This window comes from Microtus oregoni, unplaced genomic scaffold (assembly GCF_018167655.1).
Source record: "Microtus oregoni isolate MIOR12 unplaced genomic scaffold, Mior012 000002F_ref0000024, whole genome shotgun sequence".
Lineage (NCBI taxonomy): Eukaryota > Metazoa > Chordata > Mammalia > Rodentia > Cricetidae > Microtus > Microtus oregoni.
Window position 1 is genome coordinate 62286639 of NW_024543061.1, and position 23135 is coordinate 62309773.

At 48.2% G+C, this 23135-nt stretch overlaps 1 protein-coding gene across 3 annotated transcripts; it reads left to right on the top strand.

Annotated features, from left to right (window-relative positions):
- Nucleotides 1–8763: 8763 nt before the first annotated feature.
- Nucleotides 8764–22054, top strand: Pex26 (peroxisomal biogenesis factor 26). Of its 3 annotated transcripts, XR_005973617.1 has the most exons (6): nucleotides 8764–9441; nucleotides 10499–10639; nucleotides 12624–12919; nucleotides 15805–15951; nucleotides 19376–19610; nucleotides 20641–20760. XR_005973617.1 is itself a non-coding variant. In XM_041644546.1 (5 exons), the coding sequence occupies exons 1-5, from the start codon at nucleotides 9224–9226 to the stop codon at nucleotides 20757–20759; spliced, it is 921 nt and encodes a 306-aa protein (XP_041500480.1). In that variant the 5' UTR covers nucleotides 8764–9223; the 3' UTR covers nucleotides 20760–22054. The 3 variants fall into 3 exon arrangements, 2 of the variants coding, with proteins under 2 accessions (XP_041500480.1, XP_041500484.1); XM_041644546.1 differs by lacking the exon at nucleotides 19376–19610 and having other exon boundaries at nucleotides 20641–22054; XM_041644550.1 differs by having other exon boundaries at nucleotides 19376–20776.
- Nucleotides 22055–23135: the final 1081 nt, after the last annotated feature.

A 23135-nucleotide genomic window follows, 5' to 3' on the forward strand; every position in this document is an offset into this window, starting at 1 on the left:
TGGAGATCAAGCCCAGGGCTTCATGCATGCTAGGGAAACAATACAAACTAAGCAACATCTCCCCCTCCAATAGCAGGTGCTTTATACACTGGATTGAAATTCCCTTTGGTTTATCCACAGAAATTTAGTCTGTAATTATAACTGAGACCAAGTGTGTAATGAGCCCAGGACAGACCTTACTGCACACTCATGCTATGCTAACACAGCTATGATCCTGACTGTCATTGCAATGTTGATTATAAGCTTCACCTTTGGTCAACTTGCTTGGTCAAGTGAAATAAGGTAAAGGGCTGGAGAGATGGCTCAGTGGTTAAGAGCATTGCCAGCTCTTCCAAAGGTCCTGAGTTCAATTCCCAGCAACCACAACCATCTATAATAGGATCTGATGCCCTCTTCTAGCCTACAGGTATACATGTAGATATACATAAACTTTAAATAAATTTTAAAAATTAAAAAATATTCTTGTTAAAAAATGTGAAAGTGTTTCTTAATTTGGAAAGCACTGCACAAATGAGTGGGGCCATCAGCATGCAATAGAAGAGGAGAAGTAGAGTTCTGGAATTTTCCTTCTAGCTTCATGGCCACAAGACCCAAGAGTCTCTGGCTATTACTTAGCTACAGAGAACTACAAACACACACACCACAGTGTTAGCAGCAACAGTCTGGATTCCTTGTTTTAGATCGTGGGTCCTACTAACATCCAACGGAGTGCTAACAAAGACTCCCATGACACACTGCGGGTGGGTAGATAGGGGTGGGGGCATAGGATAATTATACAGAATTTCACAGATAGACGTGAGTCCATTAAAGGCTAAAGGTCACTTTGAATGGCGGGATCTTGTGTTATTATTCTCTTTGCACCTGAGAGATCCTGAGTTACTTTTACTTTGGGTACATTTCAACAAAAATGACGAAAGAATAAAGGACTGTGATTTCTGGCCAGCTGAGTCTCAGGTGGAAAGGATGGAGGGAAGAGTCCCGTGGGCTCCTTTAGGTCTACTGAACGCTTCTCTAGGAAAGGAAAATGGTGTCTCTGGGATCAAGGAGGAGCTGTAGGAGATTATAATGATGGAAAGTCAGAGAGAGATGGGGCCCTTCTAGACATCCCTGGAGCAGGGGTGGGGTGGTGTGTGCGCCCTTCCCCCTCCTGTTTGCTTCATGGGCTGTGATAACACGGTGGTTTCAGTCAGAGCCTGTGTACACACGCATTTCCTTGTTTGCTATGGTAACATGGGAGTCCTGTTTTTCTACCTCTATTCTTTGTGGTCCCTTGGATCCTGGCTGTCAGAGAAGAGGACGCTGAACTCGCCCACATGCTCACATGGCCCCCATAATCAACCTTTGTACCGAGGGATTAGGGGAAGGGTGTGGCGAGCCTACCTGTAATAGGCCACCAGTGCCTGCAGTGTTGGAGCCAGAAGCCCAGGAGCAAACACGCTCCTCAGCAGGATACAAAATGGAAGGGATGACAGCAATGACACCATACTCCCCAGAGAACTTTCCATAGACAAGTCCGTGTGTGCCTAGAGACAGCTTGCCTGTGGGGATCCCATCCCCCACTGAGAACAAGAGACAGGGGCTGGGAAGGCTCTTTGTTGTACACACACACACACACACACACACACACACACACCTTCAGGAAGAGCTCAGTACATTAGCACTTTAGCACCAAAAGCCCTGTGGCTGTGCTCCGCCCACCCCCATGGTCAAGCTCACAACTCCAGTTGCCTTGACATGATGGCACCTCCTAGAGGTGTGCAGAGAGGATCCTAGGTGGCTGATTTTCCTGTTGCCTTGGCTGTACAGAAATAAAACCAACAAGACTAGAGTTTAGCTGAGTAACCTGTAACTTTGAATTGAGCAGAACTATTATTGGAGATCTGTCTGTCTGTCTATCTGTCTAATATATACAGTCTTCAGACACCTGTGGTCTTCATCCTGTTAATCTCCAGTATTCCATCTTGTATCACCTTACTGAGCTTCATAAGCAGCTGCCCCAACCTCAGTTTCCCTTGCTGTAGTACACCCAACCCCAAAGCTCTCCAGGTCAGAGCTACAGGCTTTATTAGGTATTTCCTAGAAAACAAGAAAAAAATTACTCCAGAAAGGACACTGAAAAATCACTTGTAGGCAAGAAGGCAGGCTGGGGTAGCAACATTTGGGAAATATTAAAAAGTCCCTTCCTTGGGGACAGGCGATAGCTCAGTGGTTAAGAGCACTGATCTCTCTAGCAGAGGACCTGGGTTCAATTCCTAGCACCCGCATGGCAGCTCACAGCTGTTTGTAACTCCAGTTCCAGGGGACCCAACACCCTCACCCAGACATACATGCAGGCCAAACACCAATGTATATAAACTTTTTAAAAAACTCCCTGCCTGTCTTGCTACAGCCAAGTTGACTTGGTCGCCTGATGCTCCTGCCTCAGCCTCCTGAGGGTTGGGGTAGCTGGGCTGGGTGGGGCCCAATGCTTTTCCATTGCTCTCCAGCCAGGGTGCTCCAACATGAGGATGCAATGGTGAGAACCGTTTGGAGAGGTCCCTCCAGGGCAGTGCACGCCTACTGTTTTGTACCATGTCGAGGAGCACGGGGATCCAGACGAAAGTGAGATCCGACCTCTGTTGTTAGGGAGGACACAAACATGGGAATGATAGAATTAAAAGGCAACATGGAAATTGAGCAAGATGTACAGGAGAGGCGTGAAAAATCTGAGCGCAGTGGGAGTTTGTGGGAAGTAAGGATGAACTTGAACTCGGTGGAGAGGAGAGGATTTTACCCTTTTGGCTGCAGGGTCAGGCTGAACACCTGTCCCAAGAGCATCTATTCCGTATTCCAAACAGCTATCTTTCTGTCTGTCTGTCATGAGATCAGGTCACCTTTTCTGAATAGATTTTCTTGACTTATGGGTCAGTGAAGAAAGGCCTCCTGAGAAGGGCTCCCTGGTGAGCACCTCAGTATCTTCAAGGTAGATAAAGAGAATTATAAATAGCGCACATGCATGTGTGTGTGTGTGACAGATTCTAATATATAACCCTGGCTGACCCAGAATTTACTATGTAGACCCAACTGGCCTCAAATTCAGAGATCTACCTGTCTCTGCCCCCTGAGTCCTTGGATTAAAGGTGTGTGCCACTGTACCTGGCTTATTAATGTTTCTTTGTATGTTTGTTTGTTTTTATTGGTGTTGGATATAGAATAGCCAAGGAAATGCTGGGAAACCTGTTAAGTTGGAGTTTTGCCATCAAAGACCATGATTTGAAACTGAGGCAGAGTCTAAGCTTTAGCAGAAACAATAAACAGGAACAACAAAAATAGCAGCATTTTAAAACCAAAATATAATGGCATCCTTTCCCTCCATTCAGTAACAATGAGATTTGCCTTACATGGTTGCTACCAAGCACAAATAATACAAGTATCTGGGTTTTAAAGGGCCAGTGTTACATCCTTGGTAAGAAGGAGACTCTGGGGCCCGAATGCCTGGCTTCTGCCTTCTCTGCTATGTGTCTATTCTAGGACCTTAGCAAGTTACTCAGCATTCTGTATCTCACTGTCTTTATCTACAGAATAAGGATGACACAGAACCCACGTCATAATGCTGATTAAGATAAGTAATTTTAATTATCAGTGATGCCTTCAGTACTCTAAACAGCACCCAGCATAGAGTCAGCGACATGCCACATAAACTGAGACACCATTATATTGCTGTCCTCGGCAGGAGGATTATACAACTATGGTGATCACTTTCTGAGCACAGAGTTGAATTCCCACTGCCTCTAAAAGGGGAGGAGAAAACAGGAGCATTGAGTTCTCTGAACCTTGAGTCTCAGTTTTATCAAAAAGCCATAAAAATACCTGGAAGGTCTAGAGCCAGGAGGCACGCCCTTGAAGTCTTGGGAAAGCCTTCTCTCCACCCTGCTCTACCTCTTCGGCTCTCACCAGGCCAAAAGTTCATGCTTAGTGGGATCTGTTGCCTGTGGAGCACTGGCACCGATAACCTAAGGCCCCATGGTTGACTGGCACTGGCTTGAGAGAGCAGCTGTGGAGGGTTGACTGGCTTGGAATGATGGGTCAGGCTGACCAGAGAGGTGAACGTTTCTGACCCCACGGAAGCCTCTAGCTAGAGCTGGACTCCAGGCTGTGGATGTGTCTCGGCTCATAGACGGCTCTCTTAGTGTGCATGGAGCCCCGAGTGCAATCTCTACTACCATATAAACTGGGTGTGGGGATGTAGTAATCCTAGCACTCAGGAGAAGTTCAACGTCATCCTTTGCTACATAGTGAATTCAAAGACAGTTTGTTCCTAAAAGTGTGGTCACAAAGATCCCAGAGCCTGGAGGTGAGGAACAGTCGGTTCCATACTTGAGCCTGAATATATGACACCGGTCATTAGCCTGAAGGATGGCACGGATTTGGAGGTTCAGTGGGCTATCCCAATCTCCTGATGCTCATAGTTGCGGGTTCAGTGGGCTATCCCAATCTTCTGATGCTTGTAGTTGCAGATTCAGTGGGCTATCTCAATCTCCCGATGCTTGTAGTTGCGGGTTCAGTGGGCTATCCCAATCTCCCGACGCTCATAGTTGCTGTATGTGGCATGTGCTGGCGTCCACATCCTCAGAGAAGTCCGAGGCACAGGGAAGTTGGATGGTTACGTGGAGATCAGTCAGTTTTGTCACAGACAGAAGCAAGAACGTAACCAATGCCTAACTTTTCTTCTGTCCCAGCAGGGGACCATTCTGAGGACACCTGCACTTGAAGAGGTGCCCCAAGTTGAGCCCTGAAGGTGTCACATAGAAGGAAGAACATCACATCCCAGGCAGGCACTGGGAGCTGGATGTGATGGGGAGACCCGTGTCCCATTCACTCTGCTGGTTTTTCCACAGTGAGATAATCCCACCAATACAGACACTAACCTAGACCAGGCCTTGCGGACTGGGAGAACTGTACTTCCTTCTACTCCTAGCTTTATTTCAAGGATGACCCAATGAAAGGAAGACAGGCACTTTCCAAACATCCTGTGTCAAGGGCTCTGAGTTAGGAAGAAATCTGGCTGGCCAGGTGTAGCCTGTCAGACATGTCAGAACTGCCTTCTGTTTAGGATTGCACTTGAGAAACTGGGTATACTCAGAAAGAGGGGACAGTGATGACAGTGGTGTGTTGAGGGCCCTACTGGTGGACATACTTGCCAAAGGTTAGCTGTTAACATAGAGGTCACTAAGATGAAGTGAAACAAATAAATGAAGTACAAGCTTCTTTTATTAACATTTATTGTGTGTATTAAATGTACAAAATAATGGGTTTCATCGTAATGTTTTAACACACGCATTTAGCACACATTGACACAATTTTATTTTTATGTGAGTTTTAGCACATCCCACTCCGGCTTTAAATGTCTTTTTTTTTTTAAATTTATTTATTTATTAAAGATTTCTGTCTCTTCCCCGCCACTGCCTCCCATATCCCTCCCCCTCCCCCAATCAGGTCCCCCTCTCTCGTCAGCCCAAAGAGCAATCAGGGTTCCCTGCCCTGTGGGAAGTCCAAGGAACCCCCACCTCCATCCAGGTCTAGTAAGGTGACCTCATTCTGGTTACTGTACCACTAACTAGAGAAATTTCTGATAAGGAAGATTTTTTAAAGGCTCTTCTGCCATCTGCTGGACAAACCTTGAATAGTGAGAAATTTGTTAAGGAATTAAGAAAGACTTTTCCTGGCCTACGTATTCTCTCTCTCTCTCTCTCTCTCTCTCTCTCTCTCTCTCTTTTTAATTAAGATTTGTGTGTGTGTGTGTGTGTGTGTGTGTTCTAACTTTTGTTGTTCTTTCAGTTTGATTGTTTTTGGTCTGTGAGTGCGTGCACACAGGCCAGGGGTTGACATTGGGTGTTTTCCTCTATCTTCCATGTATCTTTTGAGATTGGGTCTCTTGCTGAAACTGGTGCTCATTGGTTTGGCTATCTTGGGTAGCCAGTAAGTCCCAGAGATTTTCCTGTTTCCACTAGCAATGCTTGGATTATAGGCGTGTGCCACTGCACCTGTTTGGTTTTTGTTTTATTTATTTATTAATTATTATTATTATTATCATTATTATTATTATTATTATTTAATGTGGATGTTGAGAACCCAGGATCAGGTCCTCATACTTGCAACTGATGATCAGTTGAGTCACCAACTGAACCATCTCCCAGTTCCTGCTCTTCCGAGTTTTCAGGATACACTTTTAAACTCTGTTTGAGGGTTTGAGGGGCTAGAGAGATGGCTCAGAGGTTAAGGGCACTTGCTGCTTAACTTCAGAAAGAGCCCAGTACATTAGCACTTTAGCACCAAAAGCCCTTGTGGCTGTGCTCCGCCCACCCCCATGGTCAAACCGCACAACTCCAGTTGCCTTGACATGATGGTGCCTCCTAGAGGTGTGCCGAGAGAATCCTAGGTGGCTGATTTTCCTGTTGCCTTGGCTGTACAGGATGTACTTGTTATAGAGGACCCAGGTTTGAGTTTCATTACTCACATGGCAGATAGTTCACAAACATCTGAAGTTTCATATATTGGGGATCCAGAATAGCCTCCTCTTCTGGCCTCTGCTGGCACCAGGCATGCACGTGATACACAGACATGCATGGAACAAAACTCCCATCCACATTAAAAAAAAAATTCTTTTAAAAATAACAACTCAGTTTGAGAAACAGATGAGCTGTTATGTTTTGCAACCCCGTAATTATGTTATTACTAATGATCTTTATCCTTTAATGCTCAATTGAAGCAGAGCTGACGGGACATTTTGACAGCCTCGGTTTATGCAACTCACACGGCAAGCATCTCTGCTTCGTTTTAGTGTTGGCTGCAGGGGAGCAAACACTGTCTGTTGAGGAAGAAGTTCTCCTCACAATGATACAAAGCCTATGTTGGTCCCAGATGTGATGCTCCAAGTACTGACCCCCAATAACAAGGGCCAGTGCAGAGCAAGGCCACAGTTTCTGTGTGGTCTGTCCCTGTCTCTGGACTTGCTGTTAGAAAACAAAGACAAAGGCATCTACGGTGCTGGTCTCCCCACGGTCGCCCCCATCTCCCCATCTCTTTCTCTTTAGTCTTTTACCATCTGATAGAACTATCGACTGTATTTTGTTTGCTTAAATACATGTACGTGTGTATGTATATATTTAGAAACAGGGGTCTTGCTGTGTTGCCCAGGCTGGTCTCCAATTCCTGGTCACAAAATAATCTCTGCATCAGCCTTAGGAGGAGTAGCTGGGCCCACAGGCATGTACGCTCGTTTATTAGAAAGATTTGCCTATTTTTGTTGTTTGTTTCCTTCCATTATGATATAAGCTCCCCAAGGCTCTGTCCTTGATTTCTTTTCTTTTCTTTTTTTTTTGGTTTTTCGAGACAGGGTTTCTCTGTGGTTTTGGAGCCTGTCCTGATTTCTATGGGACCCTCAGTGACTAGAACAATGCCTGCCATCAGCTAGTATCAAAAAGTATGTGTGGGGTCAGTGAGTGAGAAGGCTCAGGGGATAGAGAGCTTACCACCAAGCCTGGTGATCTGAGGTTGATCTCGAAAAAACAAATGGGGGTAGGAGAGAAGTGACTCCTGCAGGGTGGCCTCTCTGACCTCCACATGTGTGCTGTGGCATCTATTTCTACAAGCAAATGTAGAAAAGTAAAATATGTACATTTTAGATCCATTTATCTTATTTTATGTGAGTGTTCTGCTTACATGTATGCATGTGTGCCATGTGCAAGCCTGCTGCCCTAGGAAGTCAGAAGAGGGCATTGGATCCCCTGGAAATCAGAGTTACAGATGGTGGTGAGCGCCTACGTATGTGGTTGCTGGGAATTGAACCCAGGTCTTCTTAACTGCTGAGTTATCTCTCCAGTCCCTACGGGAAAAACAAATTAAACAGTTCTTTTAAAGAGTGACATCGTGGTCTTTTTACCTTACACGGTCATAGTACCAGGGTCTGACGAACTTGACATTTCTGTCTCAGTTGTCTGAGGACTTTCTGCAGAGACTTAAAGGCTGCTGTGTACGTGTTAGCAATAAGAGAAAGGCATGTATTGGGTGAGCAGGTCCTGGCTTGGTCCTAGCTGTCTTACCCAGTCACTAAGGGAGCAAATGATTCTAGGAAAGCGTGGGAGAGAAGAGTTCAGAAGCTAGAGAACTGGACGAAAGGAAAACCAAAAGGCTGAGTATAAATGCAGAAGAGTTAGGAAACCCTGCCTGAAGCACACAGACAATGAGTGATTTATGTGTCTGTGTAAAATTCTATAATAGCAGGCTGGCACGTAATAGTAAGTGGTAGCAGTCTAAACCCTAAGTTCAAGACCAGAGTGGTCTACAAGGCGAGTTCCAGGAAACCCAGGGCTACACAGAGAAACCCTGTTTCAAAAAACAAACAAACAAACAAAACATATATAATAGCTGCAACTTAGCATTTCTTACTTTGGTCCCAGTAGTGTATTACTGAAAAACTGCATTACATACGCATGGCTTTGTTTTTATGATGTTTGTTTTACACAAACAATGCAGGCCTCAGTTCTATCTCCGCCCTGATCTCCTAGCACCCCCTCGGAGGTCCACCATAAAGGTGCAGGTAGCTCCACCTCCTTACAGGAATTTCTTCCGTCCGGCCTCTTCCGGTTAGTTTGGGAAGGATCACATTTCACAGGACATAGGAGATTCACTAATGGTTCAGCTCAGCTGCCCCAACTTTTCCAACCCAAAGCTGGTGAACTGGTGCGTTCTCTCTGGAGAATGACCGCCTCTGGGTGCCAAAGGTTTGAGGTTGTAGTCGGAACGCTCCCTCAAGTTTCGCAGCGCAGAGGCCAGGACTACAACTCCCAGAGTTCCGCGCTCCAGGGCGCGCGCGTGCACCGTAGTGGCGGAGGCGGAGGTGCCCACCTCTGTGGGTTCTCAGAGTAGGGCTCTGTTGGCGGCGCGCTTGCGACTTAGTGAGCTCTGGTCCTTCCAACACTTGTCGAGGGGAGGGAGGAGCAAGTACTTAGCGTTCGGCAGCACCTCGACTTCTGTGCAGGCCACTCCTCCAAGAGTTAGGCTGTCGGTGAGCGCAGGCTGTGCCTCGGGTCCCCGTCTTCACGGTCCTTTCCTAGGAACTGACCTGGAGAGGTGTGGAGGAGGAGAGCGCGAGGCCTGCCGGTCATCTACCGGGCCCACTCCGGATTTCCAGGAGGCTCCGGAGAAGCTGTCTTCCTGACGGGTAACGAGCCCAAGGCTGGCTATGAAGAGCGACGCCTCGACTTCTGCAGCCCCCTTGAAAGGGCTTGGGGGCCCTTTGCGGAGCAGCGAGCCTGCGCGTGCCCTTCCGGCTGTGTTACCCGCGGTGCACCTGCTGGAGGAGGCGTCCGACCTGCTGGTGGTGCATCTGGACTTCCCTGCCGCACTAGAGACTTGCGAACGGGCTTGGGAGAGCCTGGCCGAGGAGCCCGCAAGTGACACGTACGTGCTGGGCTGGTTCCTTTCTGATCCTTTTGGGGAGGAACTCGGTCCGCTTTTCTGGCATTGCCAGATTGTACCAACCTTATACCTTGCTTTCACTAAGAGATCCTCTCTGAGAGAGGCTGGTTGCTTATTCTGCTCCCGTGCTACTGAGGAAGAAAGGGTTACTGTACGATGAAGAAGTCAAATCATGCAACGGTTTGGGGAAAGCCGCAGCCAGTTCGTTGCTCACTCTTTCAGTGCAGGACAGGGTGATTGTCTATTAAGTGTACAGTCCTAAGGGGATCAGTAAGCAGGTAGCAGGAGGCCTCCTTTGGGAACCCGTCCCCCATTCACTCCTGGCCTTGTCGGATCGTGGAAAATGGGGGTCAAGGCAGAAGTGTAGTTGGGTCCTGTTGAAAAATTGGATGAATTACTTTTAGAAAACCCTTGCCCCGGGTTGCTCTTCCTGATGCATAGGCCTCCTCTGGCAGCTAGGGGCACCATTTCTCTGTGGAGTGTAAACCTTCCTTAGAGCTGTGTGAGCATACCAGGGAGGGAGTAGGCAGAATGAATAGTCAAAGTTGATGTCAGAGAAGCAAAAACTGGGGAGATCGGCTGTGGATTTTAGGGGGGTGGATGTTGCACAGTTGATACAGATGATTCTAATGGCCAGTTGAGTTCCTATATGAACACCCAGCCAGACCCCTCCCTCCAAGCCCACTTGGCACTAAGCAAACTGTTGATGCCCTCTCCCCTTCAAGGCACACCTCTTGGCTGCATGCTTGCCGGGTGCCATTCCCAGAGGATTTACCTGGCTCATTCTGTTCTGATTCCACCTGAGTGCCAAGATGTATGTTGGGCAATAGCTCATTTGCCTCGGAGAAGTTTCCAGAACTTAACTCCAGGGGGGATGGGCAGCCCAAGAGACCATGGTGAGGCCTGGTCCAATCAATAACAGAAGAGGTAAGGGTGTAACCTCCGAGTTGGAAGCCGGAGACCAGTCCAGTCAGAGTGGAAGAGGGAATGGAGAGAGGGGGTGCCGTGCTCAGCCTGACTCCTGTCTTTCTGTTGACAGTGTTGTGGAGGTGAAATGCTCCCTGTGTGTTGTGGGGATTCAGGCTCTGGCAGAAATGGATCGGTGGAGAGAAGTCCTGTCCTGGGTCCTCCAGTATTACCAGGATCCTCAAAAGCTTCCTCCCAAAGTCCTGGAGCTGTGGTAGGTTCTGGTTGCTGACACCGGGTTAGTGTAAGAACCCAAGTCCTGTCTTGAGCTAGGGTCTCATGGCTCATTTCATTTGTCCTCCTTCTGTATCAGTTCCCTTCAAATTCAGGTCTCCCCACTTGGTTCAGACCTCAGACCATAGCAGCTAAGGATGGGGAAGGCGGCATTTGGGAGTAAAAGAGAAGAAAAAAGAGCGCATGTAGGACAGTAGTGGACAGGGCCAATCAAGCTTCCTGCTCCTTCCTGGGGGTTTCTAATTCTTAACAAAAGTTTTTGGCATGTGTTTTCTGTGTGTGGGTATGTGTATAAGTGGTGTGCGTGTGTGCGTGTGGTGTATGTGCATGTGTGTATGTGGGCGCACATGCATGTGTGCATGGAGATGAGAGAAGGGTACCTGTAGTCATCTCTCATTCTCTGCTGTATTCCTCTGAGGCAGGGGCTCTCCCCGAACCTGAAGCTCACATTCTTTCATGGCTAGGCTCTTAGCTAGCAAGCCCCAGTAGGTCCTCTTATCTCTTCCCTCTCCATGCTAGGATTATAGATGTGGGTGGAGCCACATCCTGCTTATTATGTGGGTGCTAGGCCCCCAACTCTGATCCTCAGGATTACACAGCTAATACTCTTTTTAAAAAATATTTTACAGCTGGGCAGTGGTGGCATATACCTTTAGTTCCAGCACTCGGGAAGCAGAGGCAGGTGGATCTCTGTGAGTTCGAGGCCAGCATGGTCGACAAGAGCTAGTTCCAGGACAGGCTTGATAGCTACAGCAAAACCCTGTCTTGAAAAACTAAAAAAAATTAGTTTTTGTTTTATTTTATTACATGTATGTGTGTTGTACTTGAGTGTATTACATGCATTGTACTACATGTATTGTATAGCTGCACTACATGAGTGCCCGATGCCCATAGATGCCAGAAGAGGGTGCTGGATCCCCTGGAACTGCAGTTACAGACAGTTATGAGCCTCCGTGTAGATCCTGAAACTTGAACCTGGGTCCTCTGGAGGAACAGCCAGTGCTCTTAACTTCTGAGCCATCTCTCAAGCCCTCAATCTCAATTTTTTTCCCTCAAGACAGAGTTTCTCTGTGTTGATGTGAGTAAAGAAATCTCACACTAGCTCTGAATAGGGTATATTAAAGTTTTTCCTTATTAAAAAGGAACTCACAAATCACAGCGAGGAAATAGGAATGGGTCCAACATCCAGGTGTGGCGTGGGGGAGAAAGTGGGATGAGTGGGCCGGAACGCGACTTTTTGGTACCCCAAAGCCATGCCTCAACCTGGTCCAGCCTCTCAAAGGCCATTGGCTGAAGGAGGTTCCCCATCTCTGTGTAGTAAACAGCCTTGGCTGTCCTGGAACTAACTTGTGGGCTAGGCTGGCCTTGAACTCACAGAGATCTGCTGGCCTCTGCCTCACAAATGCTGAGATTCAAGGTGCAAGCCACCATATATATTTTTTTTTTTTTGGAGACAGGGTTTCTCTGTAGCTTTGGAGCCTGTCCTGGAACTAGCTCTGTAGACCAGGATGGTCTTGAACTCATAGAGATCTGCTGGCCTCTGCCTCCTGAGTGCTGGGATTAAAGGCATGTGCCACCACCGCCTGGCTGCAATCTCTAATTCTTAAAAATTTATTATTATTTTTAAAAATTGTGTGTGTGTATGTGTGTGTGTGTATGCGTGTGCGAATGCATGTGAGTGCCAGTACCCTTGGAGGCCAGGAGATGGTATCAGATATTCCAGAACTAGAGTTACGGGTGGTTGTGAGTTCTCCAGTATGGGTGCCATGAATCAGGACTCCAGTCCTCTGCAAGAGCGGTGCATACTTAATCACTATCCCTCTAATTTTCCAATTTTTAATTCTTGCAGTATTTCTGTCCCACAGGGAAGGGCTGGAGGACCTGGGCGGGTAGGGTTGCAGAAGTATGTGGTTCTGGGGGTGAGTCTCCTGTAGAGCACTGATTCTTCTCCTCTGGGGATGCAGCATCCTTCTGTATAGCAAAATGCAAGAGCCTGGAACTGTGTTGACTGTGGTTGATGCCTGGCTCCAAGACCCAGACAACCAGGGCCTTCCTGAGTACGGATCCCTGGCAGAACTCCACGTGCTCCGGGTGCTTCTACCCTTGGGTCGTTGGTCAGAGGCCGAGGAACTGGCACTGGGCTCTGCAGCTTTCGGCGAGGAGCAGCGGGAAGAAGTGCTCCAGGCCATCCGCACAGCAAGGCAACAGTCCACACAGGAGCCCTTGAGTTCTCAGGAGCAACCGAAGCCAAGCCAGGAAGGTAGGACATCAGGGCTCCCTGGTCCCTGCAGAGGGGTTCCGTGGCACCCCTAAGCTTAGGAACTTAAGAGTTTAAGTCACAGGATGGAATACCGCTGCATTGCATTACAGACCAGGCTACACTCTCTGAAGTTGGAACACAAGAAGAGTCTGCATCTGGGGAGTTTGTGCTGGGTCCCCTGACCCTGATTTGTCTTCCAAGTACAGGATTAAAGACCAGTTGTGATAGTGTTCACCTTTAATCCCAGCACGTGGGAGGTAGAGACAGATAGGCAGATCTCTGTGAGTTCAAGGCCAGCCTGGTCTATGGCGTGAGTTCTAGGACAGCCAGGGCTACACAGAGAAACCCTATCTTGGAAAAACAAAACAAATCAAAAACAGAAAAGAAAGAAAGAAAAGTCGCTTTTCTTTGGTGTGTGATTAGTCATTTCCTTGGGTTCCTCTCACTAGGTTTTATTCCTTCCGTCATGCTGACCTGGGAGCTGTTACTCCTTCAGATGCTAGCATGAATACACACAGCTTAACTTGGTAACTTATGAAATAAAAATGACCTCCCTCAGCTTCGGGTCTTTGTGCGCAGCCTCCTGTCTGCCGACACTTAACTAGAGCTTTTGGGTGTTTTGATTTTTCAGCTAAGGTCTGCCTTGTTCTTTAGCATGTGGTTGTGCTACCCCGTGGCTTCTGGTAGCATCCTTCCAAGGCAGTGGAGAGGAGCCAGAAGTCAGGTTTTCTGTTACAGGAACTTAGAGGCGCTTGGCCCCAAATTATCTTTGCTCCTAAGTCTTCCAGTTCCCTTTCCTTCATTCTGTGTGTGAACACGTCCAAGGTTAGAACATTGCCTGTCTCCTGGACCAGTGCCTGCCTTCTTTAATTTTTAAAGACTTATTTTTATTGTTTAAAATTATGTTCATGTAAGCATCTGTGTGTGGATATGTGATGTGAATGCAGCTGCCCATGGAGACTGGAGACATCAGAGCCCCCTGGAGCTGGAGTTACAGGCAGTTGTGAGCTCCACAGTGTGGGTGCCAGGAACTGAGCACGTGTGTGTGTGTGTGTGTGTGTGTGTGTGTGTGTGAACTTTATTATAGGAAAGGTCTATCCCTTTTATTTGGTATGATATCACTGTATTGTGTGGTGGAATAAATAAACTAAATAAAAATTTAGATGTGACAAAGAATGATTATAAATTAACAAAACAAAACAAAAACCAAAACACCAAAATTAACCAAACCAAAAGACTATATATACAGTTCAGTGAACTTGTATACAATTTAAATAGCTGTTCAGAACAGAAGCTGTGGAGTTTCATATTCGATCTTATACGTCCACACTGAATGTATTTTTATGTACTTTGCCACCATCAGAAACAAAATATCCATTTCAGAGTAGAACTAGAAAAACAATTAGCTTTATACCTTCTTTCAGCATCTTCTGTTTTTTACAGCTTAGAGATTGTTAAATTTTCTCCTTTTTAAAATGTATGCGAAAGCCTGTCAGGAAATTATAATCCTTTCTCCAAAGTACTTTTCCCCATGGACCTGCTGGGATCATAGCCCTTTTCTGCTAGCAGATTGCTGGCTTCAGGAGTGGCCTGTGGCTGCCAGGTCTCCCATCTTTGCCTTAGGTAGGTTTCTGTTGCCGTGGTTCAACACTACGGACCGAGCAATCTGAGGTGGAAAGGGTTTATTTCATCTCGCCCTTCCCCGTCCCCAGTCGGTCATTAAAGGAAGCCAGGGCAGGAGCTGAGGACAGGAACCTGGAGACTGACATGGAAGTCATAGAGGGACCGCTGCTGACTGGCTTGCTCCTCATGACGTCTTCAGCCTGTTTTCTTACAGGACCCAGGACCACTAGCCCAGGGATGGTCCTGTACCCTGTGGAAAAGGCTCAGCCACATCAAGGCCAGTCTGGTGGGGGCATTGTCTCAGCAGAGGTTCTCTCTTCCCTAGTGATTCTTGTCTGTGTCAAGGTGACGTGAAAATTGACAGCACAGCCGCAACCTTCACGGCCAGTCCGGGGCCTCTGTCAGAACTGTACCTCTTGTCTCTGGCTACCAGTAGTCCTGATTTTATCCTCAATCCCCATCTGGATTCTCTACTGCATAAGTTCAAGCCTTCTCTTCTCTGTGTTGATGTGTCACTGGTACGGCTCTGAGTTATCTTACACGTGTCAATTCATAATACGAAAAATGATGTGAAATAAGGGGGCTTGGTGTTTTCAGACACACACCTAGACAGCTGAGTAGGTCCTGTGTGCACTGACTGTGTCTTCAGACAGCCTGTCCTGAAATGCTCTCTGCACAGCTGTGGGTGTAGCTCAGCCTGCACAGCTGTGGGTGTAGCTCAGCCTGCACAGCTGTGGGTGTAGCTGAGCCTGCACAGCTGTGGGTGTAGCTCAGCCTGCACAGCTGTGGGTGTAGCTCAGCCTGCACAGCTGTGGGTGTAGCTGAGCCTGCACAGCTGTGGGTGTAGCTGAGCCTGCACAGCTGTGGGTGTAGCTCAGCCTGCACAGCTGTGGGTGTAGCTCAGCCTGCACATCTGTGGGTGTAGAGTGCAACCTGCACATCTGTGGGTGTAGCTCAGCCTGCACAGCACAGCTCTGGGTGTAGCTCAGCCTGCACAGCTGTGGGTGTAACTCAGCAGTAGAATACTTGCCAAGTGTCCGCAAGGTCATGGATCCGTCCCCAGCACTGCAAAAACCAAACGGAACCTCCGAACAAACAATGTTATTTTTAGAGCTCTCAGCGTTTTCTTTTGAACTGTTTCTTGGGCTGTGCAAGGAAATCATTCTCATTCTATTTTGATTGACTCTTCAGATCTAGCTCGAGGCTCAGCCAGGGAAACTGATTCGCCTGACTCACCCTGCAATGCTCTGTCCCCTGGTCAGGTTCCTTCTCCTGTAAGTTGATGTCGCTGCTGAGGTTGCTTCACCGGCTCTGGGGCTCTGTGGCGAGCCACCTCCTCTCTCAGCCCTTCAGAAAGAGCCTCCTGGCCGCCTTGATCCTCTGTCTCCTGGTTCTGCGGTTTGACCCAGGTGAGTCAAGGGTGCCTACAGCAGGGCCTGTGAGAGCAGGTGCTGCTGGGAGGGAGCCACCCCCTGCGGCATTGTTCTCTGAGCCTTTTCTGTAATAAGTGAGAGTCAACCTCACCTCTAGGAGAGACCGGGCCTAGAACCTAGGAGAGCAGCTGGAGAACATTTCCCACCCTGCTGATGGAGTCACCTAGGCCTCTGCTCCATCCAGGGACAACCGCTAGTCAGAATGCAAGCTAAGGGAGCCTTCCCCATCCTAGCACCTGAAACAGAGTCTGTTGATCCAAGTGTCTCCTGGCTAGTGTGACCTTGAAAACGTAGATGAAATTCTGATGCACTCTAGGCGAGGTGGGAAAATAGCTGGAAACAGCTTCTTCTGGTTACAGAACGTTCCCTGCTGATGTGTGCTGATCCTCAGGTGGTTTGTCTCTTCGGCTTCACTATGACAGAGATGAGCTTTCCAAGTGAGATTTGGGAACGCACCTGGGGGTTTCCTGAGGAGTACTCACCCAGGTGTGCAGATACTGGGCCACAGTTAGGGGACCACTTTTTGAGAAACACTGTCCTTCACCTTTGAAAAAACAACAAAAAAAAGACAAGGTCTTGCTACATAGTACAGAATGTCCTCAACTTCTTTGTTTCAGCCACCAAAACCCTGGGATTGCGGGTGTGCCTCCCAAGCCCTGGGATTGTGGGTGTGCATCCCAAGCCCTGAGATTGCGGGTGTGCATTCCGAAACCCTGGGATTGTGGGTGTGCACCCCAAACCCTGGGATTGCGGGTGTGCATTCAGAAACCCTGGGATTGCGGGTGTGCATTCAGAAACCCTGGGATTGTGGGTGTGCATCCCAAGCCCTGGGATTGTGGGTGTGCATCCCAAACCCTGAGATTGTGGGTGTGCCTCCCAAGCCCTGGGATTGTGGGTGTGCCTCCCAAGCCCTGGGACTGTGGGTGTGCATCCCAAGCCAGGTTTTCTGCCTTCTCCTTGCTTTGTGAATTGCAACCTAATCTCTGCTTTTCTCAAGAATTTAGATGTAGGGTAGGATTATGCAGCTTTCAAAACCAAGGGGAAATGAAAATCCTTTGTTTTGATCCGTTCACTTTCTTTCATTTTTGGTTGAGAAATCTAATAGCCAGAGAGGCACAGTGACTAGGCTAGAGTCCCGCGGTCCACCTGTTTCTAAAGCTGCTGTCTTTTGACTTTAGGTCCCTGTCTTCCTTACTTCCCCTTTTCCTTAGTCAGTCAGATTTTCTTTGACCCCCTTAGCTGGACTCTGAGCAGGAATGTCCCCTCTGGACAGGTGGAAACTCACCTGCAGCTTCCAGAAACTCTGAAAAAGACAGGCGAGCAGCCACACCTGACGTGGGAAGCACATTCTCATGCTGGAAAAATACGTGTAAAACAGGGAGGTGTAGTCTGTGATTTCCATCTGTCCCTGACTGCCTACTTTGTAGATGTGATAAGAATTTAAAATGCCTTATGACTTCCCTAAACTCTTCTGTGTCATCAACGCTGATCTCCTAAATGGTGGCGCAGAAGCCATTTGAACTTGGGTGTGTCCTGAGCTGCCCAGCTTCCTCAGCTGTGTCCTGGCCCTTAGGAGAGGAGGACCTGGGGTGGGATACAAATAGAATTTGGAGGAAATAGGTCAGTTGCTTTAAAGAAAAATAGCATGTATGGAGGGTTAGGGGTGGTTCTCCCCTGTTTTGGTTTTTCGAGATGGGGTTTCTCTGTGTAGCTTTGGATCCTGTCCTGGAACTCGCTCTGTAGACAAAGCTGGCCTTGAACTCACAGAGATCTGCTTGCCTCTTCCTTCCAAATGCTGGGATTAAAGGCAAACGCCACTGCTGCCTGGTTTAGGGGTAGCTTTTGGTGGTAGATGGCAGATATAGCATCCCTAGCCTTAGAGGAATAAATGCCCCCCCCCATCATGTGTGTGTGCATATGTGCACACAAGCATGGACACTTGAGGTTGACGTTGGTGCTTTCTTCTCTTACCCTCCACGTTATTATTATTATTGCTATGATGATGATGATGACGGCTGGGGTTAAGTCTAGGGCCTTATACTTGGGGGCAGGTGTTCCATCACTGAGCTACAGCCCCAGCCCTTCTGCTTTAGGTTTTGAGAGCGTGTCTTTGCTGAACCTGCAGCCTGCTGTGGGATTACAGGCTTGTGCTGCCACCATGCCTGACTTTCACATGGGTGTTCAGGATTCAAACCCAGGTCTTCACACTTGTTCTACAAGTGCTTTACCCACCGAGCCCTCTCCTTAATTAGCCCTAAACACTGCTGTTCCCCATTTGAGGGGCAGGGCTGTGAGTGTCTCATTGTGTTGCCCAGCCTGGTCTCAACCTCTAGTCCTAGCTGAGGCTCCTGCCTCAGCCATCTAAGGACCTGGGATGGTTTTTCTGTTTAAGAAAGAAGTATGTATTCCTTATTTGGAGGCCAGGGATGGGCTGAGATACCATGCTTGCCTGGTATGTCCTGAGGCCTAGGCTCTGTCCCCAGCACCATGTGAGACCTGGTGTGGTGGCATTTAGAAGATAAAGGCAGAAAGATCAGAGGGCCAGTTATCCTTGCCTGTATAAGTACCAGGCCATCTTGGGCTACATAAGACCTGTCTCAAATAAAACAACCTTCCCAAATCAAACCAAAACAAAGGTAGAAATAGTTATTGTTTGCTTTTTAAATCTGTGATCCAAACAAGGAAAATAAACAAGTGGTGGATTTTTTAAATTTATTTTCAGTGTGGTCAGTTTGTGGTGTAATAGGCAATACTGTCATAAGGCTCCAAACTGAAAAGGCATATAAAGGTACAAAATGCAGTGAAAGCCTCCCCAAATGACCCTCCCAAGTGGCAGTCATTGCTATCAGGGTATTTATTTTTTTCATGAAGCAGGGTTGGGGCTTAATAACCATTTTTTTAAGACTTTAAAAATATGTATGAGTCTGCATGTATGTATGTGCATCACATGCATGCCTGGTGCTCTTGGAGGCAAAGGAAGTGCTGGATCCCCTGGACCTGTGTTACAGATGGTTGTGAGCCTCCAGGTGGGTGAGCCCAGGCCTTCACGAGAACAGCAAGTGCTCTTAACCACTGAGCCATCTCTCCAACCCCAATAAAAATATTTTAATATAGGCTTAAGCCTGGGAGTAAAGAGAGACATTCAGAAGGAAGTGAGACACACTTGGAAGCACGGGTGGGGGCTTCTCTGTGCGTATATCAGAAAGACGCAATAAATCTGGATTATTTTCCTAGAATATGCAAGGTTATTGTAATTCTAGTGGAGAAAACCTATCTCAGAGAAAGAGAAAGTCCTTGTTGTTGGGGAGGCTTCGAATTGCAGGAAGCCCAGATGTGTCTCCTAGCCACCATGGTGGGGCTGAGGGACAAGCACTCACGATAGTGTTTCCCTTCCCCACAGCAAGTCCGTCTTCACTGCCCTTCATCTACCAGCTGGCCCAGCTCTTCCGCTGGATCCAGAAGGCCACCCTCTCTCGGCTCTACCCACTTGCCCTCCGTGACTGAGTGGTCCTCCCTGGCTGCCTTGTCTCTTACTGTCCACATCTACAGAAGCAGAAGAGTCGAGTCCAGTGACTGAGCCCCAGATGGCACTGTGGGATTGGGCCCACCTCTTTCTAGAAAGAGTGAGGAGGCAGGTGAGCTGTGGCTTGCTGCCTCTGAGCCCTCCCTTTGGCATCCCACCACGCTGGTCTCAAAGGGAGTGTGGAAATAGTGGCACCTGAGGCCCAGCTACAGAACAGAGGTCTGGTTGCCCGGAACAGTTCTCTTACTTCTTCCTGCAACAGCTCCTCAGAAAGGAGGGGTCCCGGAGCAGGGATCATTCTGTCTTATTGACAGAGGCAGAGGATGACTTTCCAGGTTAGGGTGCTAAGGGAGTTCGGAGTTCACAGGCATCTGGTGGAGAAGCCTCCTGCTTCTGAAAAACTTAGCTCTGAGAATTGCTCACCAGGGCAGTGAAACCAGAGATGTATCTTCTCTCCCATGCTCCTCTCACAGATACCGCCCCCACCTCCCACCCCCACCTCCCCCACTGGTCCTGCAGTTGGGTAAGAGGCTTCTGCTTGAGGCTTTTTGCCCGTCAGGCAGAATGTGGCTTTTGACCCACCTGGGTGACCACTGGGAGCAAAGTGAGCCTGCCCGACCTTATCTCCGGGGAATGTGATCTTTCTTGGTGCCTCATAGTCTTAGCTCAGTTTTCCAGTGTGCCAGGGCCCAAGCCTAGCTCTCTTGGACCCACTGGCTTCCCACTGTACCCCATCACGTTCGGCCTGTCCAGCTCACTTCATCTCATCACTGTTTCCCCTTGGGGCACACGGTGGCAGGTCCCCTCTCTGTGCCCTGTTGTCCTAGCTGTGGTCTGTTGTTTGCGTCATGCCCACGTTTCTTTGCTCGTGTGGCATGAAAAGTAGGCCAGGCTCAGAGCTGAGCGCCGAAAATGGAACTGGGTAATCAGGTGAGCTGGAAGAGCTATGGGGGCCGGGCCAGGGGGCTGGTGGGGGCCGAAGGGACAAACCTCGGGGAGGAGGCATTTCTTTGATGACCACAGAGGTCTCGTGTGTTTCTGTGTGAGTACATGCAGTCATCCACACCGGATCTCTGTCGAGTGGATGATGAGAATGCAGGGAGGGTTGCTAGCTCATTGCTGGTTGATTTTTTTTTTTTTAGGAACCATGAGTCAACAGCTTTTCCTTAGAAGAAGAAACTTCACAGTTAGAATTCATCTGCATCCTGAAGTCTTGGGAACCGTGATAGCCTTTCCCTATCATTTTGTGGATGATTCTTAAGTAGACCCTAGATTGATGGGGAGAGAAAAGGATTCAGAAGAGGTGAAAGCCCTTGACAATGACTCCTCTCTTACTGCTTTTGAGATGTGAGTTTCACTATTATTGCCCAACTTGGCCTAGAACCCCAGGGCTTGAGCGGTGGACTCCACCCACCGTCTTGAATATCTGTGACTCATGAGCCTTATGAGAATGATTTTGAAATGAGAATCTGGACATTCACTGCCCTAGAAAAACCTCCTTAATGGCTTCCATGGCCCACAGGATACAAATCCATATTCTTCTTAATGGAAACTTAGGCCCCATGTTAGCGGATTTGGCGGCACCTCCTTTGCTGTGTTACTCTGATTTCTGGGTATGCTGCATCCTAGCTGCCAGGTCCTCCTCAGGCCTCGTCAGTGTGGCTTTGCTGGTACTGCTGGAGGGTCTTATAGCAGCTCTGCCGCAGGAGACCCTTGGCTTTTCAGGCCTGCTCAGTTCCCAGCCCTGTCTTGTGCCCCTCCTGCCGTGGTGACTTTGATAGTGGTGGGGTTGTTTGCCTCTACCAGTGCTGTGAGCTCTGGAAGCTGCAGAGCAAGGCTCGCATTCCTGCTCCGCTGTGTGGGTGACTGCTAGGCAGAGGTCAGCCGTCTCATCTCACAGGGACTCACACATGACTCAATGGGCATGTCAGAAGCTTTTGGCACTTCTTCTGCCCCGAGGAAGATTTCTTGCGAGTGGTGGCTGAGCTGAGGCCCAGGTGGCATGCACAGTGCTCAGAGGGGTGGACGAGCGGGCGTCTCAAGAGGGCATGTGCACCTGGCACGTGTGCTGTCCTGTGCTGTGAAAGCCTGGGCACACAGGCTTGATTGTGCCCCGCTTGTCCGTCTGCTCTCCCTGGTGTTCCTCGCCGTTCTACTGGGGACCTGTGGGGCTCTGGCTATTGTCCTGATTGCTACAGGGCTGTCTGTATCCAGCCCTAACCAGCTGCCTGTCAGGTGAGGAACTTGCAACCCAAACCACTGCTGTTACTTTGGCCTTTCCAAGGATGTGGGCTGGGCCTCAGCTCTGGGCTTAACGAGGTCAAAGTGAAGGGCGAGCTTTCTTGGTAGACCATTACAGTGGCCATCAGCCAAAGGTGGAGTTTGAGCATGAAATGAAATGTGTGTGGACACATTCTGTAACTGTAAAACGTACACACTAGATTTCAAAGACCAACTACTGAAACAAAAAAGCTAAAATAAAAAATGGAAATACAAAGATTTTTATATTGACTGAATGTTGAAATGATAATATTTTTGATATATTGGTTCAAATAAAATCTGTTGAAACTAATTTTGGCTGTTTCTATGTTTTGTAGTAGGGCTTCTAGAATGTTTAAAATTATGCTGCTTGCATTTGAATAGTGCTATTCAAGACGCCACGCATACTGGCCAGTTTCAGAGGGGGATTGATGTCTGAGAAGAGCAGTGCATGCTGGGATTGGGAGATGTGTCTCAGTTGCAGATGGTATCTTGCAACCACCTTCTTTTTCAGTTAACGAAACTGAGACGCAGAAAGGTGAAACCGTTTGTCCTAAGTCACAGGCTGAATAAGACCCGGGCCTCCTGAGCCTCCTAGAGTTCTTACCCTGCTCCTCCCACCCAGGCTCCTCTGTCACTCCAGCTGGAGTTCATTGTTAATAGGCAGCTGTATCAGAGAGGGAAGACTAGGTAGACTCAGCTCCCAGGTGTGCAGTGTGTGATGTAGAACAGACATTGTGACCGAAGGGGTGCTTGGAACAGCCGGAGCAGGTATCCTGAGCTTATACAGGAGGCTGGGCTGGCATGGGGGGCTGGGATCAGGCAGCGGTGGGCAGGCAGCAGGAGAGCTAACCCCTGCAGAGGGGCATGAAGCTCTGAGAAGACAAGATGCCCGTAATGTCGCCTGCTCTTGGCATGTATATGTACTTACGTGTACATTTTCATGTGCATATGCACATCTGTATATGAAGACATAAATATATTAGGGTTTGCATTTACAAAGCAATGCATAAGTTATAAAAGGGTCATTATGGGAAAGAAAGCCTGTCCCTTCAACGCATCCATTTCTGTGCCTCGTTTTCTGCCCCAGGGCAACTGCTGTTGTCATCATCAGATATGTTCACCCACCCTTCAAGTTTTCCTTCCTCTTACACAATAACTGCACACTACTGCCTTTACACACCCTTACCACTTAAAAAAAAAACCTAACAACTTCATTAATCAAGGGAACTTTGCTCCCTGTCGGTACAGGGAGATCTGTCTCAGTTTTCATAGTTGTATATAACAAGATCACTTTTTCATTTAAAAACAAAAATGGGCTGGGAAGATGGCTTAGTGGTTAAGATCACCCATTATTATTGCAGAGGGCCTTGGTTTA

Bases quoted from the DNA above. Each gene is read 5' to 3' on its own strand.
- Pex26 (XM_041644546.1), top strand. From the start codon at position 9,224: ATGAAGAGCGACGCCTCGACTTCTGCAGCCCCCTTGAAAGGGCTTGGG. The intron at 9,442-10,498 runs GTACGTGCTGGG...TTCTGTTGACAG, and splicing joins GAGGAGCCCGCAAGTGACAC to TGTTGTGGAGGTGAAATGCT. The intron at 10,640-12,623 runs GTAGGTTCTGGT...CTGGGGATGCAG, and splicing joins CCCAAAGTCCTGGAGCTGTG to CATCCTTCTGTATAGCAAAA.